Here is a 15,991-nt window from a genome sequence, read left to right as displayed (position 1 = left end):
AATAGCCTACATTAGGTCTCTCACCAATGTCTCTCAAAATATCACTTGTTTCAAGATAGAGTGACAAACTCAATTTGCTTGATTTAGGAAATTCACAAAAGGCACCTGTTGAAAATATGATTTATTCAAAATCATGTCTGACTTCAAAGTTGTACATATAAGGGAAAAAAATTAACCACAATTTATGATACAAATCACATTTCAAAGACAGCTGTTTGTCCCAGCATGCCAGCATTATGTGGTACAACATTGACATTGGTTTAGCGAACATTTAATGACTGTCAACTGATATCATCACAAACTACACTAAGCCAATACTTGGTGCAACCCTAATCTTAAGGGTGATTTCTATGGGAAATAATATCAGAAAGACTGTATTTGATTGGCACAAACACACTGTCCCTAAAACTAATAGAAAAGTATGAAGTATAATCAATGAGCTCATGGGCTAATTCTGTAGCTTGAGCAACAATGGGCACAGTTACTTCATATGCCAATAAGTCTTCATTTAAATTCAAAGTTTCATAGCGTTGGTACTCAAAAGCAATAAAAGATGAGTCAATCAAAAAGATATCCTTTATCAGTCCAAACACAGGGAAAGTGCCATCCACATCTGCAATAATCATGGACTTCCCAGCAATGTATTTATTGCCATTTAGAACATACCATTTCACTGAGACAACAGACTGCATGACATCTATTCCAAAAAATTCTTTAATTTTTTTCCTAACATGTTCATTATTTTTAACAGCTGATACTGGCCCGAATTCCTTTTCTTTTGCAAAAATAGGATGTTCAGTGCCTATTTCATTTTGACAACACTCAAGAAATTGATTGTGGTTTGCAAGGGATTTACAAACATTTTTAAAATTTAACTTAGAAGCCCACTGTTTAAAATAGGAGTGCTTTGCCTCAAAGCGCATGCACATACTCCTTATTAAAGGTCCAAGGGATAAGATTTGACTGGGAAGATGCAACATATAATGTTGCTTAGGTATTATATTGGCTTCGGGAAAAAGTTGCTTGAACTGATACAGGTGTTCTTCAATCATACTTCTCAGTTGCAATACAGTTTGTAAAGAAATAATGGGAGCAAGAACTATTTGAACTATCATAATTAACTTTCTAATAAATACAACATACTCACTCTCCACACCATACAAAAGAAAAAGTAATATTTTTAAAAGAATTAGCATCTGTCCACAAGACTGTTTCAATTTGTTGTCGTTAGCCACTAAAGTGCCAAAGGTAATAGGACATGGTTTATCCCGTATTTCAAGAGGTGAGTAAGGAAAATTTTGAATGTCTGAATTAAACTTGTCTAATTCCAATTGTCCTGAGAGAATTAGGTGTTTTAATACAAATTTAACTTCCATTGATGCAACACCTTCAAAAATAACATGCATTATGTCCTGTGGAGTTTGTTTGATCAGGTCAAATGCAGGAACATCAACTAGTCTGCTTCTTCTATTAATTCCATAAGTAGTTTTGAGGGACGCTTTCAATAAATCTGTGCTTGCTTTATCTATTTCAAAACACTGCCTCATATGTTTCTCCAGAGTTCTTTGAACAAACTTCTTCTCCTCAAAAACACTTTGCATATCATCAAAGTTGCATTCACAGTGTCTACATTTGCTATAAGCAAAACCAATCCCTTCTTTAAAGCCAGCAATCTCATGCTGGGCTAGCGTGTCTCCGCAAATGGCTATAACAGCACCAAACAATTCAATTTCACCATTTGACATTTTAATCCTTACACCATTGTAAAGCAGTGATAGATCTTGAAGTATTCTTTTCAGTACAACATCAATACCCCACTGAGAAATGTCATTTGCTTTAGCAATAGCAAGAAGTCGTATTGCAGCTAACTTTGACCTAAATTTTGGATCAATATTTCCTAAAGTATAATAAAACATGACCAATTTGTTTGCAGAAGCATGGGACCCTAAGGGGTTACATATTTCAATTTCATCTGTGTACAGTATTAATTGCAATGCATTTGGCCTCTGAGAAAACAAGGGGTGAGATGTAAAGAGGGACCCGTCTCTAAAATCATAGAAGAATCCCTCTCTGCTTCTTTGTGGTGCAGTGTTCAACATGGTAAAGATTCTCTCATTAGTCATTAACTGCTTTAGACTTTCAATTAATGGTACATAGTAAAAACTTTTGTTCCTTATGGACATGACCCTTGAAAGACCTTGCTTTACCCAACATATCTTCTGGGATACTACTACTTCCTCTGCGTTGACTGGACAGAACATTTCCCCTATGGCTCTACTCTGTCCATATGCAATGGTGGAGAAAGGATCCATGAATTTATCAAATGTAGCCAAAGCCTCATCTTGAAGCTGAGTGGTTCCCTCGGCATTATCTTCAAACACTGTCTTCATTCTTTCCTTGAGCGTATCCAAAAGAACAGCCTGATACTGTTGCACTCCTGAGATGATATGTTTGACCGTTCTCTGTGAAAACATTTGAAACAAAAGTAACTTATTCTGCATTTATATAAAAAAATAATAATTCTGAATTCCATTATGAACAAGTAAGACATTGATTGCCTTATGTAATGTATTGATCCATTAAGACTATAACATACCTGTGATAAGTGGCACTGTTCTTGAACACTGATAGCAAAAGCTGCAGCAGATCTGGTAATATCATGTCTGGTAAAGGATGTTGTAGCAACAGCTTCTTCCTTTAGAGCAGAAAAACAAAGTTACTCCAAACTCCTGGCCAATTATAGAAATTCTTACATAACAGGTATAATCAGTTACACCTAATGATTGGTCCACTAAAAAACAAAGTGCATGACAGTGACTAGTGTTACAGTTGTGAATATTCAATATAATGTAAGATAATATAATATTCATTCTTTGGAATAAAGAAAAAAGAAATGGAAAAGAAATCAAAGACAAAGAAACAATAAAAAAAGGGGTTGTCCATTGTTTTGATGAGGCTAGGGATTGGATTCATGAGAATAAGATTTTATCTTTTTAAATAATGAATTTTTGTTCGCACTTAGATATTAGTTTCTTTACATGTTTGTTGTATTTATTAAATTATTTATGTATTTTTAAATCACGTAATTTAGATTTGCACTTAGAATTTATGTTAGTATTAGTATATGGATATATTTTATTGTATGCATTTATTAATTAATTTAATTTTCAAGAAAATCATTCTTATCCATGTTTTGGCAGTATTTCTGGCCAACAGATTTTTTTACAGTGCTTCCAAATACTCTGTGTCTTACCTGAAACCGTATTCACCACTTATAATTCTTCCTACGAGATACCCAAATTGCTGCCACATTGAACGATTTAAGCGCGCTGAGAGTGTCTTTGATGCAAACTTCACCAGGAGACATGCCAGCCGCAGAGTGTGTGCCTTCTCCGGCTGCAGCATAGCCTGTACTATCTACACTGAACTGCTATTCTGTTTATTTATTTTTTATTTCATCCTGCAGGATGAAATTGTGATTTAAAATCCAACCATAGTGGAAATCGCTTGTAACAGTTTGAAGAACAATATCTAGCGATATAATATCGCGAGATCTCGTTAAATTTCTCTTGATTAAAAATGGAGAAAAGGATTAAAAGTAATATAGGACCAAATACGAGGAGTTAGACATAGCTAAATTTGTCATCAGAAGCCACACTACATTTTATTTAGTTTAACACTTACCGTGATCGGGCTGTCAACAACCTGAGGCTCCTGCACTTCAGCCAAAGATCCACCAGTTGATATTTCCACGGTGCTGGTTGTTGTTGCAGTACTACAGTTGGCAAAGACTGAAACACCAAAATTTTCCGATCCTAAAGAGTGGGATGTTGGGGGGATCCTCCATCCTCTTGGTGGGCTTCCATTCGTCAAATACAGAGGGTGCGTCCGTTTAATGTGGCGAAAGAATGAGTTAAAAACTCTGAAATCTTGTTCACAGCCATCTATTCCACAGTAAACCCAAAAATCCTGCCTTCGACCATGAGCTGCATTTATGTGGCTAAGGAGCACCTTCAGAGTTAAAGAAACAAAGATAAAACAGATCATACATCTCCAGAGCGCCATGGTGAACTGTTTTCGCGCTGTAGCAATGCAGCTTTACTTTACCGCTCTCCACTGAAGGCCACAGATGAGAGTGTGGGACCATGGGAAAGGTAGGCGATTTTAAAAATATATGTATCCTTAATTATCCAATTTTTCAGGTTTAAATTACATCAGTTATATTTATTTTTAGGCAATAAGTGTTTAAGACTGAATTTATATTTTTATTTTCTTTTTTTTTACTTAAAAAAATTTAAATATAAATAATTTTCTGCATGCGCATTCTCAGTTCCTGTCGTGATGTTACTTTCACGTGGGACAAACTCTTTTCCCCTGCTTTGTTAACCATCAGGACCGTTACGAAGATCAAAATTATTTATCTAAACAAAGCGAACAGTAATTTAAGGTTGGTAACATTAAGTTGATTTGAAAAATACTATGGTACAATGGTGTTATTAAGATAAAGTCGTGTTTTGTGAGGGCTGCTGCTAGTTAGCAATCTAGCTAATGTGTTAACTTTAGCTAAATGATCTTATTTAAGCTGTAGGATATTTCCAGGTACTGTGGGTGGAGGCTTTGGAACAAACTAGAGAACTGCTGTCACGGCATGGACAAGTTTGATGATGCCATACTGTCTGTGTTGCAGGGTAAGTCTTATTTTTCAGTTATTTTGGTACGTTAGCTAAGCAGCCTTAGCATCTGTTAGCATCATTTCTGAAACTTAGAGCTAGGATTGTACTCTACTCTGAACTTTATCCACATTATATCCTTGAGCTGTCTTTGCCTAAATAGACTTGGAACATCATTCTTGAAGACACCCAAAAATAGTTTTATTGCATTCCCAAATATTTGATAAACTGTTTTAAGTTTGACATTTTATCCTGTTAATATTACTTATTGCTAAAATACATTTACTGACAAAAAATGACCTCAATATGTTATAAGCCACGCCCAGGAAAAGAGAAATAAATATCACTTTTGAAGTTGTTTTTCTCTTTTACAGCTGCGAATATTGATGAGGAAACTTTGAGAAGCTTTACCCGGGATGACCTAAAGGATCTTTTTCCGGGCCATGAAAATTTCTTCCGTAGAAAGAAGATTTGGGATTTTATCAGCCAAAAGGTAAATACACATTATACCACTAAGAAGATGATTACTGTCCATATTGTCTAGCATTAATTTGCCTAATTGTGTATTTTTGTTTATATCCCACAACTGTTATAGTTTAAGAGTACTGACCAAGATGCCAACACTTTCCATCGAAGCGAGAGTAACCCCTTAGGCTTTGATGTGTCACAATGTCAGCCTCAAACTTCCACTCCCATTTCCTACACTGCGGACAAAAAAATGAAAATGCCAGACCCACCAGAGTATGTGGTGTATACAGATTCAGAGTTGGACATGGTGCGCAGTCAGTACTTTGCATTGCTCCACAGTGGAAAGGAAAAGGACTGTAGGATGTCAAAGGAGCTCTGTTGCAGACTTGTAAGGAACACAGTCACCAGCATGGTTGCAATCCTCCGTGCTAGTCCCATGGGGAAAGAAGTAACATACCCCTCCAAACTCGAAATGAGAGCAATGTCACAGAAGATTGTCGACTATTACCCCATGTTACGTGATGCTGACACACACATGCCATACGTAAGTCATTCTTTACCCACTACAATATCTAAAATTGAGTGAGATAATAAAAGGATGTACAAAAATATATTATTTTACCACAGCTGACCATCTACACCAAACTGTACAAACGACTCCAAAATATGAAGTCTCCAAGGAAGAGGCAGGGCTCCATGCCACAACGAGGCAGGCCCAGGAAGACTCTTTTCAGCTCAGATGACACAGACAATGGGACTGAAGGTGACCTAAGTGGTGAAGCAAGTGGTTCAAGTGACTATACCATACTTCTTGAGAGCAATGATGACCTCAGCGAGGATAACTCAAATGCAGGTGTGTACTTTGGTCTGCTGTACTAATGACTTTTGGACATCTAAAACTTCAAAGAGACCACCCATTCTGTTCATCTTCTGTTTTTTCCTCAGAGAAAGAATCCCAATTGCCGCTACCCTCCACTGTACCAACTACGTCAAACAATACTACGCTGGCTTTACCACTATTATTCAAGTCAGCCTCATGCTCTGCACCCAGGCCTGATATAGGTCCTTCAACTGCACCTCCAGATGATGTTGTTGGTAAGTCCACCATCACCCTTATCTACCTCTCAGTCTGACTGTTCCTATTACAGCTCTTTCCAAAATATGGTTGAAGCAATGAACCCCGTTCTAAGTGTTTATTCCATAAATCATAGTGGTTTGGCATTAACTCGAGTTGGTGTGTAAAATCAACATATGATAGATCCCTCATTCCAGTTTGCCAGTTAACCATAGTAAGTATTTTAACATTTTGTGTTGTAATGGGTGTTACTCAGTGCTGATTATTTACACATGTAAATCCTCATGCTGGTCACATCTATCATGCCTTATCACAGTGTTTCTGTCATAGATCAAATTACCTAAAATATTTTTATCCATCAGCTCATAATCACTGTTCACACTGATGTGAACGATATACACAGTAAACAACCTTTACCTTATTTTCACCACAGTTTTATTCACGGGCATCTTAAACTTTCGTTTTAATATTTGATTCTGTTCAAACTAACAATTAACATAAATCCATGATCATTATAAGAAAAGGACACAAAGGGAAATGATCAGGACATATAGGGTCAGTTCATTACTCAAACATATTTAACCTAAACATTAATTCTCATAAATATTATACTTAAAAACAACCATGCAACCTTACTAGAAATGACTGATTAGAAAAATCTGAATTTTGTGAAGTCTAGTTACACCATGTCTTACAATTGCTCTTTGCTTTCCCTAGCAGACCATGACAGCCTGAAGATGCAGGCAAGACATTACAAAACCTTGAGCAACATGTACAGGAAACCCAATGCAAAACCCAACCAAAGTGACGTTGCTCAAAATTTGGACCTGGAGTTTGAGGCCAGACGAGCTTTTATTGACGCAGATGTTACAAGGGAAGAAGACAGGCCTAGAAAAATACTTGAAGCATACCCGTGCTTCAAAGACATACGAAATGTAAGTTCAACTACCTTCAGTTAAATTTCTTTGCTTTCTCTGGATAGGTTTAGTTAGTTCTTGACTAACTGAGCACAACTTTGTCATAGGCGATGGATGAACTGCGTCGCATCATTGGTGGCTCCAACTGCAAATACAAAGATCAAATGAAGGGTCGATGGGCAGAGTTTGGTTCGAAGGTGCAGTTCTATGGCATTTGGAAGAAGGTCCTGAAACCTCCTCTCCCCTTGGATGTACGTGGAGGTAAGTGGCCTTTGCATACATTAAATCCATACATCAGATATGTTCGGATTGCTTTGTTGAGATACTTTTCTCCGTTCACAGTGGATTTTACTGTCACTCTCTTCAATGCACTTCCATCTCTTTTTCCTTCAAAAACTACACCACCAAAGCGGCTGGGAAGTGCCAGTGAGGCTCTCCTTCATATCCTCAAGGTGCGAACAGCTGCAATACCAGCCACTGTAACTTGTACTCTATTTACTTGTATTGTTATTATTAATATTATTATTTTGCTTTTCCTGCTTAATAAGAGTGGATTGAAGTTCAATTCAGCAGGGATTAAATTACTCCTTAGTCAGGATTTCTTAATTGTTATTCAAAACCTACTCCAGAGAGGCAGCACAGAGCAAAAGCACATTGCAGTTAGGATACAAGTAGAAGCAGTGAAATGATATATTTAAAAAGGCCTTCAAAAACTAGAATATGTAACAAAGTTAAAAGAAATAGTTTTAAAAAACAAATGAGAAAAAAAGCACAAATAGACATGATAAAAATGCTGCAAACTAGAGAAAATTCATGCTCAGAATTAATACACAGCAAAATCTCCAGTGTTAAATTAACACTTTTGACAGTGTTATATGTTTAAAAGTAACCTAGTCAGTTTTGAAGATTAACAAAGGCTAACACTGAGCAGTGCTGATTTTCTAACACAGGAAAATAAATCAAAATGTTAGAAATATTCCAGTGTTAGAAAATCAGCACTGCTCAGTGTTAGCCTTTGTTAATCTTCAAAACTGACTAGGTTACTTTTAAACATATAACACTGTCAAAGTGTTAATTTAACACTCAACAGTGTTGTATTTAACACTCAGAGGTGTGGACCCATATAGACACTCTCTAGTGTTAATTTAACACTGGAGATTTTGCTGTGTACATTTCCAAAATTTCATATTCATGATATTTTATATTTATTTCTTCTATTCCAACAGTAAATCAGTTGGAGCATTCTAAACTGTTGATATTGCTTTTTGTGTCTTAAGCTGTTTGGATGCACAGCAACCCTTTCATTTAAAATCTTGAAGAATTTGTCCTTTTTTTGTGCTTTTCTAGCCGGGTGAAGATGCAATGCTATACCTGGAGAAGCGGCCTCTCTTTTCCCCAGTGCTGCTTTTTGATGGAACAACCAGCATTGTTGCTGTAGGAAACATACCAGTGACCACTCTCCCCTTGGAGGATTTCTGGGAAGGAATGTTGGTGTTGATGGCATATTACTACACCTTGCACTTAACATACCCAAAATGTGTTGCAACGGTCCTCTCTGTCATACAAACTGAGGTAATCACTGATGCCATCCATGATCAAGATGCCACTAGTGCATATAAGAAAGCAATAGCTGAGTGGAAGTCGTTCTTTGAGAAATAGGTGAATACCAAGCAGGATTTTATCAGGTCATTTGCAGTTTGTTTAGTTTTGTAGTACGTTTGTACAACTTTGTTCCTAATTTGCCTAGCAATGTCCTGAGAAACGGCTTTACTTATAATGCTTTACAAATGAAAGTTGTTGTTTTTTCTTAGTGACACTTTACCTGAGGCATGTAAAGTTTTAAGTCAGTAATGCCATTATTTACAACATTGTGAGACTATGTGACTGTCACAAAAGTTTAAGGCCAAAAATGTAATTTCTTTTCTCTGTTTAGGCCTTTTAAAGGGTTGATTTAGACTTTTAGGGATTGTGCAGCAGCCCTATATTGTTTAAAAAAAGGATTTTGTTCTCATGAGAGAAATAAATGTTGACATATATCACTCTTGTCCTGGTTGTGATTTCAGTAGAAGCCAAGGAGTATTCTAGGAAAAAGGTCTGTTTTAAGGTTTTTTTTTGCCTGGATTTAATATCGATTTGGCTCTATTTTAAGATAAGCCAACCTGAATCAAGAAACAAATTAATCATACTTCACTAATATTGAGTAGTTTTTCATAGTATTAGAACTATTTTTCTCGTTGCAGTGCATTCATTTGCTGCAAGTAAGAATTCAAAACATAAAAAAAAGACTGTAATTTAGCATATTTAACTTACTTTTGGGACTTGATATCAAGTAATTTTATCTTAAATTGAGCTTTTTAAAGCTTATTTTAACCCTCTTCAATTCTCAAATGTGTTCTTTTATTTCTGGATTAAAAAATCTTATTTCAAGATTTCTTATTAAGTAAAATAAACTTGCTGCATGGACAGATAATTTCACTTGTTTTCAGTGCTTTTTGTATCAAATGTAGTATTTATTTCCTAAATATAGACTAGCCATTTTTGCAGTGCAGAAGCCTGAGATTACAGACACAACTCACAGTTGCTCTCTTTAACAGAGCAGCTAACCTTAGCTCGAAGAGTAGAGGCAGCAAGCTGACCACAAATGGGTTATTAAATTAGCAATTAAGTTCTCAATAGTTCACTCAACTTCAGTGCTTCTTTCAACAAGCTTAACTGCAGCTCTCACTCAGTCAGGTTTAGTGAGTTTGCTGTGGGAAATGAGTCTCTCCTGCTGTGTGAGAAAAGTTGCTGCAGCAACAGAAAAGTGGTAATCGCTTTACTTTAGTCAACCAGAAAGTGTGCAGAGAAGCTGAGGGTGCACTAAAGTCTCCACTGAAAGAGAAACAGACAAACTAGGAAGATGAGAATTGTTGACATGTGTTTATTAAAATTCTTTAATTATCACAGTTATCATTAATACAGATGTATTATAACAAAGCATTGTTTGTTTGTTCGTTCATCAGAATTTTTAAGTTAAGAGACACTGAAAGTTTTAGTGTAAAGTAGGTGCTAGCATCTCTGTAAAACTGTATAACTGTTACAAGTTAATATCCACTTTCATCCAAAACTCCACAAATTTGAAAGATGAGCACTCACTGTAGTACTAGTTGGTCCAGGAGGAATAAAAGCCTGAACTCTGAGAGCTTTAGTCCATCTCTCCACCAACTGACCTGACTGAAATAAGCTCCATAAGCCTTACCAGAAGATAAAATCACTCTCTAAGCTGAGCTGTTTTCACTCTGCAGGAAGGTTGTATTAAGAGATTGTGATCTCCCCGCCACCGCCCACCACTGCCACCTTGCATAGTACCAGTAGATCTTTCATCAAGTATTCCCAGCTCCTTAACAGATACTTTCCCTCCATATGGGCCAAATTAAATCTGCTAATGTCTTCTACCTGGGTACTTATTTGGTTCCTTGAGGTGAAATGGAGCAGTGTAAGTATCTATACCTATCCTACAGGCTGATGTATGAGTCAGTCATTGTCATGAAAGCTCTCCTTTTACTAGTTCCCTGTCCTTGAAATTTATAGCACCTCGCAAATGTGTTCATACACGACTGCTCATGGTCGGACGGTCAGACACACTCGCCGTGTGTTTATAGCTCTGTGTTATTCATCAGGGTCAAAGTATTCGTCTCGCTTGACTGACATCTGTTTGAGCCAAATATTAATTGCTTGATAATTGATGTGCACATCATATAGGCAGGGATATTACTGAGGGGCTTAGGTCACTCAGTAATGCACGTTAATGGTTACCAAATAACCTCTGCAGTACTTGATACTGAATGCTCAGGCATCCCAGAAATGATGACTGCTTCATGTTGAATGGAATAAAATAGCATTTTATTGTCATTGTACATGTGCAATGGAATTGTGGATTCAATAAATCATTGAATCATGTCGAATAATAACTCTTTATGTTCAACACTGAAAGCCATGAAGGACTAAAAGTGATAGGCTTGACTTTCACTCATTTGTGATCATTTACTTTGAGTACTCACGCCATAAATGCAGTGTACCACAGATAACTCCAACTATAAACACTTCATTTACTAAATTCCTTCGTTTTAAAACAGTTTCATTTGATATTTTTCCTACTGCTTGTGATTGTGTCCGTGATCCAGAATATCCATATTTAGATGAAAGGTTGGGATGCGAAGCTGCCGCTAACAAGCTTAGTGAGCAAAGTGTTTTTTTTAAACTGACGGTGCACATACACCATCTTACTGCGTCCTACTGCTGGTGCTAAGTCTAATAAAATAACCGAATTTTGAGCACTTTCTCCTCCAGTCCACATGTGTCCTCTGGCATGATACTGAAATATCCAAGCTGCATCCATTAGAGTGTGTCTGTGTGTGGATAATTAAGGTAGAATATGCTTGGGTAGAAAAGTGCTTTAGAAGTGCTTGTGTATTTGCCTATAGAGAGTAAAATTGTGAACCTGTGCGTTTAACGAATGAAGCTGGGGATTGGTCTGGTGTTGTTACTCCAAAATATTACATATTCTTACTTTTTAGAAAATTTATGCATTGCATTCATTAAATAATCCCTGGAGACATCAATTCACTACACGTGACATGACTTTAGCATTAGAGTGTTACACAGCCTAAAATATATTGTTAATTTTTAGTTAGCAATATAAACCCCTCTTCTAAATGTGGGAATGGCAGATCTTCAGTCCTCACTGGATCCTTGTCTCGCAACAGTTAGTGCAACCTGGCTTGAGTTTATGTTTCCGCTTCCCTGTGAGAGAGATCCGTACCTGTTACTTGAGCTTTTGAAAACTGTGGAGAGCCACAGGCGAGTCTGGGAGTGTCACAGCTGCTCTGATCATTTGGAAACTTTTGTTATTCGCTGTAAATAAACACACTACACTATGATTCAGAGCGCTGTGTGTGAGTCCTACCTGTGTCCAATCCATGATAACAACACTGACTCCAGATCACTGTTTCCTGCTGAAGATCAGGTTCTGGCTGTTTAGCAGGGTTCAACATACAGTGAGCTTTAACATCACTCTGGGTTCTTTGCTAACTTTGTACAGTGGAACACCGGCTTACGAAGACCCCATTTAACGAAAAATTCAAGTTACAAAGGCACTTAACGGCAATATGCCTGTGTAATGAAATCCGCTGGCTCTGATTGGCTGAGCCCAGAATGCCCAGAATGCCTTCTGAATCATGTGATAACCCCTTGGCTTTCGTACTTGCGTTTCACTGTTCCACGTGACAGACGTATTGTTGTTGCAGTTAGTAATTAGCCTATCGTGCATTAACGTAAATGTCAATTTTAGTTTTAATGTTTAGAATTAAATTCCATAATGTTATGTACATGTACGCGTATGTATGTATGCATACGTATGCTTTCTTCAGCCTCCACCATCTCTGCCACCTCCTCCTCCACCAAGAACTTCGTCTTCAGCCAGCATCGCCTCACTCAAAAGGCGATGGAAAAAGGTGCTTCGACTTATGAAAATTTTGACTTACGAACGAATTAATTTTGTAAGTCGGGGTTCCACTGTGTATATATATATATATATATATATATATATATACTGTATGTAGTTACTTTAATGTGGTGACGTCCAGTAAAAACAAAACTAATGCCTCAAGTCTTCGAAAGTTGTAGATTGCTCCTCCTCCCAGTGAGCTGATTGTATGTGCACGGATTTTTGTTTCTATCCACCCATCCTGCAGATAATTAAGTCAACTTTGCAACACAGGTAATAATCTAGCCTTGTAACCGTGATGTGATTACTGATTTTAGCACAATAATGGGTTACATTACTGTGTTGTAGCAGTGGAGCTGAAGTTGCCTGTTAGAGAAGATGATCATCTGCTTGTCCAGTCAGGGGATAACAGTTTGTTTAATGACCTCCTCTCCACCACAGCTTCATAATTGTCCTGATTGAAGCCAATCGCAAAGCCCAATCAGTAAGGGTGTTCCAATCACCAGCTTTGTTACATTGCATTGTGTGGCACTCCCTACTGAGGGACCTCATCTGGACTACTTAGGTCCACTTTTCAGGGTGACCGTGGCTCAGGGGGTTGGGAAGCGTATCTGTAACTGGAAGGTCGCCAGTTCGATCCCCGGGCTCTCTGTCCTGGTCGTTGTGTCCTTGGGCAAGACACTTTACCCTATCGCCTACTGGTGTTGGCCAGAGGGGCCGATGGCGCGATATGGCAGCCTCGCTTCTGTCAGCCTGCCCCAGGGCAGCTGTGGCTACAATCGTAGCTTGCCTCCACCAGTGTGTGAATGTGAGAGTGAATGAATAGTGGCATTGTAAAGCGCTTTGGGTGCCTTGAAAAGCGCTATATAAATCCAATCCATTATTATTATTATTACTCTCATTAGCTACAAAGTTACCATACCTGACATACATGTGAAATGAAATCCAAGGTAACATTTCATGAATAAATAAAGTTTCTTTAGATGGTCCAGTCATGTTTTTTTAATAGTCACAAAAAAAATCAAACAACCATCAGTTTTAAGTTCTTGCACTGGGTTTCTGTATGCCTTTGGTTCACCCTCAGTAATGATAAATTCTGAGGGTCTGAATTGATCAACAACCTCTGGATCCTACAATTCCCTCAATTTCAGCCCAGGTTCGAGTTTTGTTAAAGCCTCTTTCCTGGTCACTATTTTTCAGCTCCACATTATATCCTGTTCTTTCTGTTAAAATTCGATGAGTCCAAGTTGAGATTTCTCAGCGGAGTCATTCAAGTTAGGCATCAACGGGTAAAACATTTCCCTGTCATAACGTTCAATTGGGGGAATCGGTGCCCTGTCTTTAGATTTTTCTCAGTAACCAGAGCAGCTTAGAAATAAAATCTTATGTTTTTCCTCACACGGATGCATTAGCTCTGGGGGAGCTGGCTCATTCATTTTCCATTTTGTAAAGATCATATGCTTCTCAGTTTTATTTCGTTCCTTTTCCAGCTGGATGCCATTGTAAAGTCATCACTAAGAACTTCCATTCAAAGTCAGGAAGAATTCAACAGCAGCATTTGGAGCTGTTAGAGGACTTCTCATTCACTGCCCTCAGCAGGGTCTATGCAGCTCTTTTAGGCACCTTCAACATTGATTCACAGAAGAGCACAAAGCTTTCTTTACACTGCCGTGTGAAAAAGGTCTCATATGTGCTATGCGGCCATCATTGGTTGATTCTGTGCTATTATGAATGTACAGTTCGTGGGCTGCAAACACCACCAGAGTCAAAGGGAGGAACGTGGTTACACGTGTCAGTCACAGTTACGAGAGCAGGCAATGCTGTCTATATTCATGAGCACTGTGATAACATAGCTGTCAGACTAGGCCTTGAAACGTTTTTGATTGCACTCGTAGTGTTCATGTAGCTGCGTTGTCAGCAGAGATTTTTCAAGAGCCAGATGGAAGGTAATATCCAACAGGGAGACACTTCAGTACCTTTATGTTATTCAATTTAATCTGCAAGTCGGGTCTGTTTTTCAGTTTGGTTACTTTGACCAAAACACATTTAAGTTCATTTTAATTTATACTAAACAAAACAAAAACAAAACACATTCCTGAGAGCAAATTGATACAATAGTTTTACAATGGTGTTGATAGGGTTAAAAAATATATAATTTTGGGTCAAAATGTGTAATCTGTGATCATAAACATTTGTAATCTGACTGATTGTGACTGATGAAAAATACAATTGTGCACAGCTGACTTCTGCTTCTTTCTAAATTTATATTTTTCACATAAACATTTATGTTGTGCTTTGTGTTTGAGCGGTCGAAGTCACGAGAAGCCAAAAAATCGTAAATATCTCATTAGTTTTTAAGCTGATTGCTTCTGGTCATGAATTATTAAGTTTTCCTTTTACAAAGTTGAGCAAACCCTGTCAGTGGGTCATTCAAATGAACTCAAGCATCATTAACGCAGCCTATTTAAAGCAATCAGTGATACAACTTCCAGCCCTAGAAACAAATGTAAACACTTCTCTGTTTATAGAGTAAAACTGAGGCTTTGTCAGTGATGGAGAGGTTGGAAAGCCCCTGACCACACAAAAACAGCAACTACGCTGTTCATTGACAGCTTGGAGGCTCTCCTCTCCAAGGACATTTCCAGGACTTTTTTTTTAATGGCATGAAAAATGTTTTGTATTGAATATATTGGCAAAGTGGTGCAGCAAGTACAGTGTATGCAGGCCCTTTACTCATAACAGCACACAGGCTTTGGCACAGCCATATACTTAAATGTACACCATTTCAAATGCAGGGATGAAAACAGTTCGAAATATTCCAAAATTACCTAAAACCGTAAACATAAAGAAGCAACAAACTCTGTCATTATGTTCAGGCTAACCACTCATGTTATTATTGTGCGACAAAGACATAAACGGAAGTTAACAGCTAATGCTTCTCTATAGTACAGTGAGTCATTTTATATTGATATTATAAAGTCAGTTTGTAGCTGTGTTTGCACTGCAGAATTTGTGCATATCACAGGTTTATTGTCCTTTTGCAGTAAATGGCAAACACCAGAAAGGCTATTGGGATAGTATTAACCCAATATCACCAAAGGTTGTGCCTGATTTGATTAAATATGTACGAGTGTAATAAACTTTTCTTATCCTATAGGCGTGGTGATCTGTACATGACACTGCTCCATTTTACAAGTTCTACGCCAAAAAAACTTTGACAGCAGTGGCCTAAATTAGCTTCTTGGTACCATGGGAATTTGTTTTCATGGAAGGTTGGTGAACCCAACTCAAAATGAATGTATATAGGATGTTCTTATTGCAAATCTACCATTGAATACTGCAGGTGCTGCTATTAAAAATCATTCCAGTGTGACTG

At 37.6% G+C, this 15,991-nt stretch overlaps 1 protein-coding gene and 1 long non-coding RNA gene across 2 annotated transcripts; one reads left to right on the top strand and one right to left on the bottom strand.

Annotated features, from left to right (window-relative positions):
- Positions 1-68: 68 nt before the first annotated feature.
- LOC308405115 lies at positions 69-3,814 on the bottom strand. Its single transcript, XR_013973274.1, has 3 exons — positions 3,685-3,814; positions 2,597-2,695; positions 69-2,462 (listed from the first exon to the last, which is right to left on the bottom strand). It is a non-coding gene; the product is annotated as an uncharacterized lncRNA (long non-coding RNA).
- A 228-nt stretch (positions 3,815-4,042) lies between these two features.
- LOC308405114 (uncharacterized protein) lies at positions 4,043-9,180 on the top strand. The gene is made up of 10 exons (XM_080895543.1): positions 4,043-4,154; positions 4,600-4,688; positions 5,045-5,163; positions 5,266-5,682; positions 5,766-5,991; positions 6,084-6,233; positions 6,931-7,148; positions 7,238-7,391; positions 7,473-7,582; positions 8,478-9,180. Exons 2-10 carry the CDS (start codon positions 4,649-4,651, stop codon positions 8,787-8,789), a joined length of 1,746 nt encoding a protein of 581 aa, XP_080751669.1. The 5' UTR covers positions 4,043-4,154; positions 4,600-4,648; the 3' UTR covers positions 8,790-9,180.
- The last annotated feature ends 6,811 nt before the right edge of the window (positions 9,181-15,991 follow it).

This window comes from Rhamphochromis sp. 'chilingali', assembly GCF_963969265.1.
Source record: "Rhamphochromis sp. 'chilingali' genome assembly, chromosome: 11".
NCBI lineage: Eukaryota > Metazoa > Chordata > Actinopteri > Cichliformes > Cichlidae > Rhamphochromis > Rhamphochromis sp. 'chilingali'.
Note: the sequence above shows the minus strand (reverse complement) of the source record. Positions and strands in the feature narration are given on the sequence as shown.

Excerpts from the sequence above, each read along its gene's own strand:
- LOC308405114 (XM_080895543.1), top strand. The coding sequence starts at position 4,649 with ATGGACAAGTTTGATGATGCCATACTGTCTGTGTTGCAGG. Across the intron at positions 5,164-5,265 it reads GGGATTTTATCAGCCAAAAG|TTTAAGAGTACTGACCAAGA; the intron begins GTAAATACACAT and ends CAACTGTTATAG. Across the intron at positions 7,392-7,472 it reads CCCCTTGGATGTACGTGGAG|TGGATTTTACTGTCACTCTC; the intron begins GTAAGTGGCCTT and ends CTCCGTTCACAG.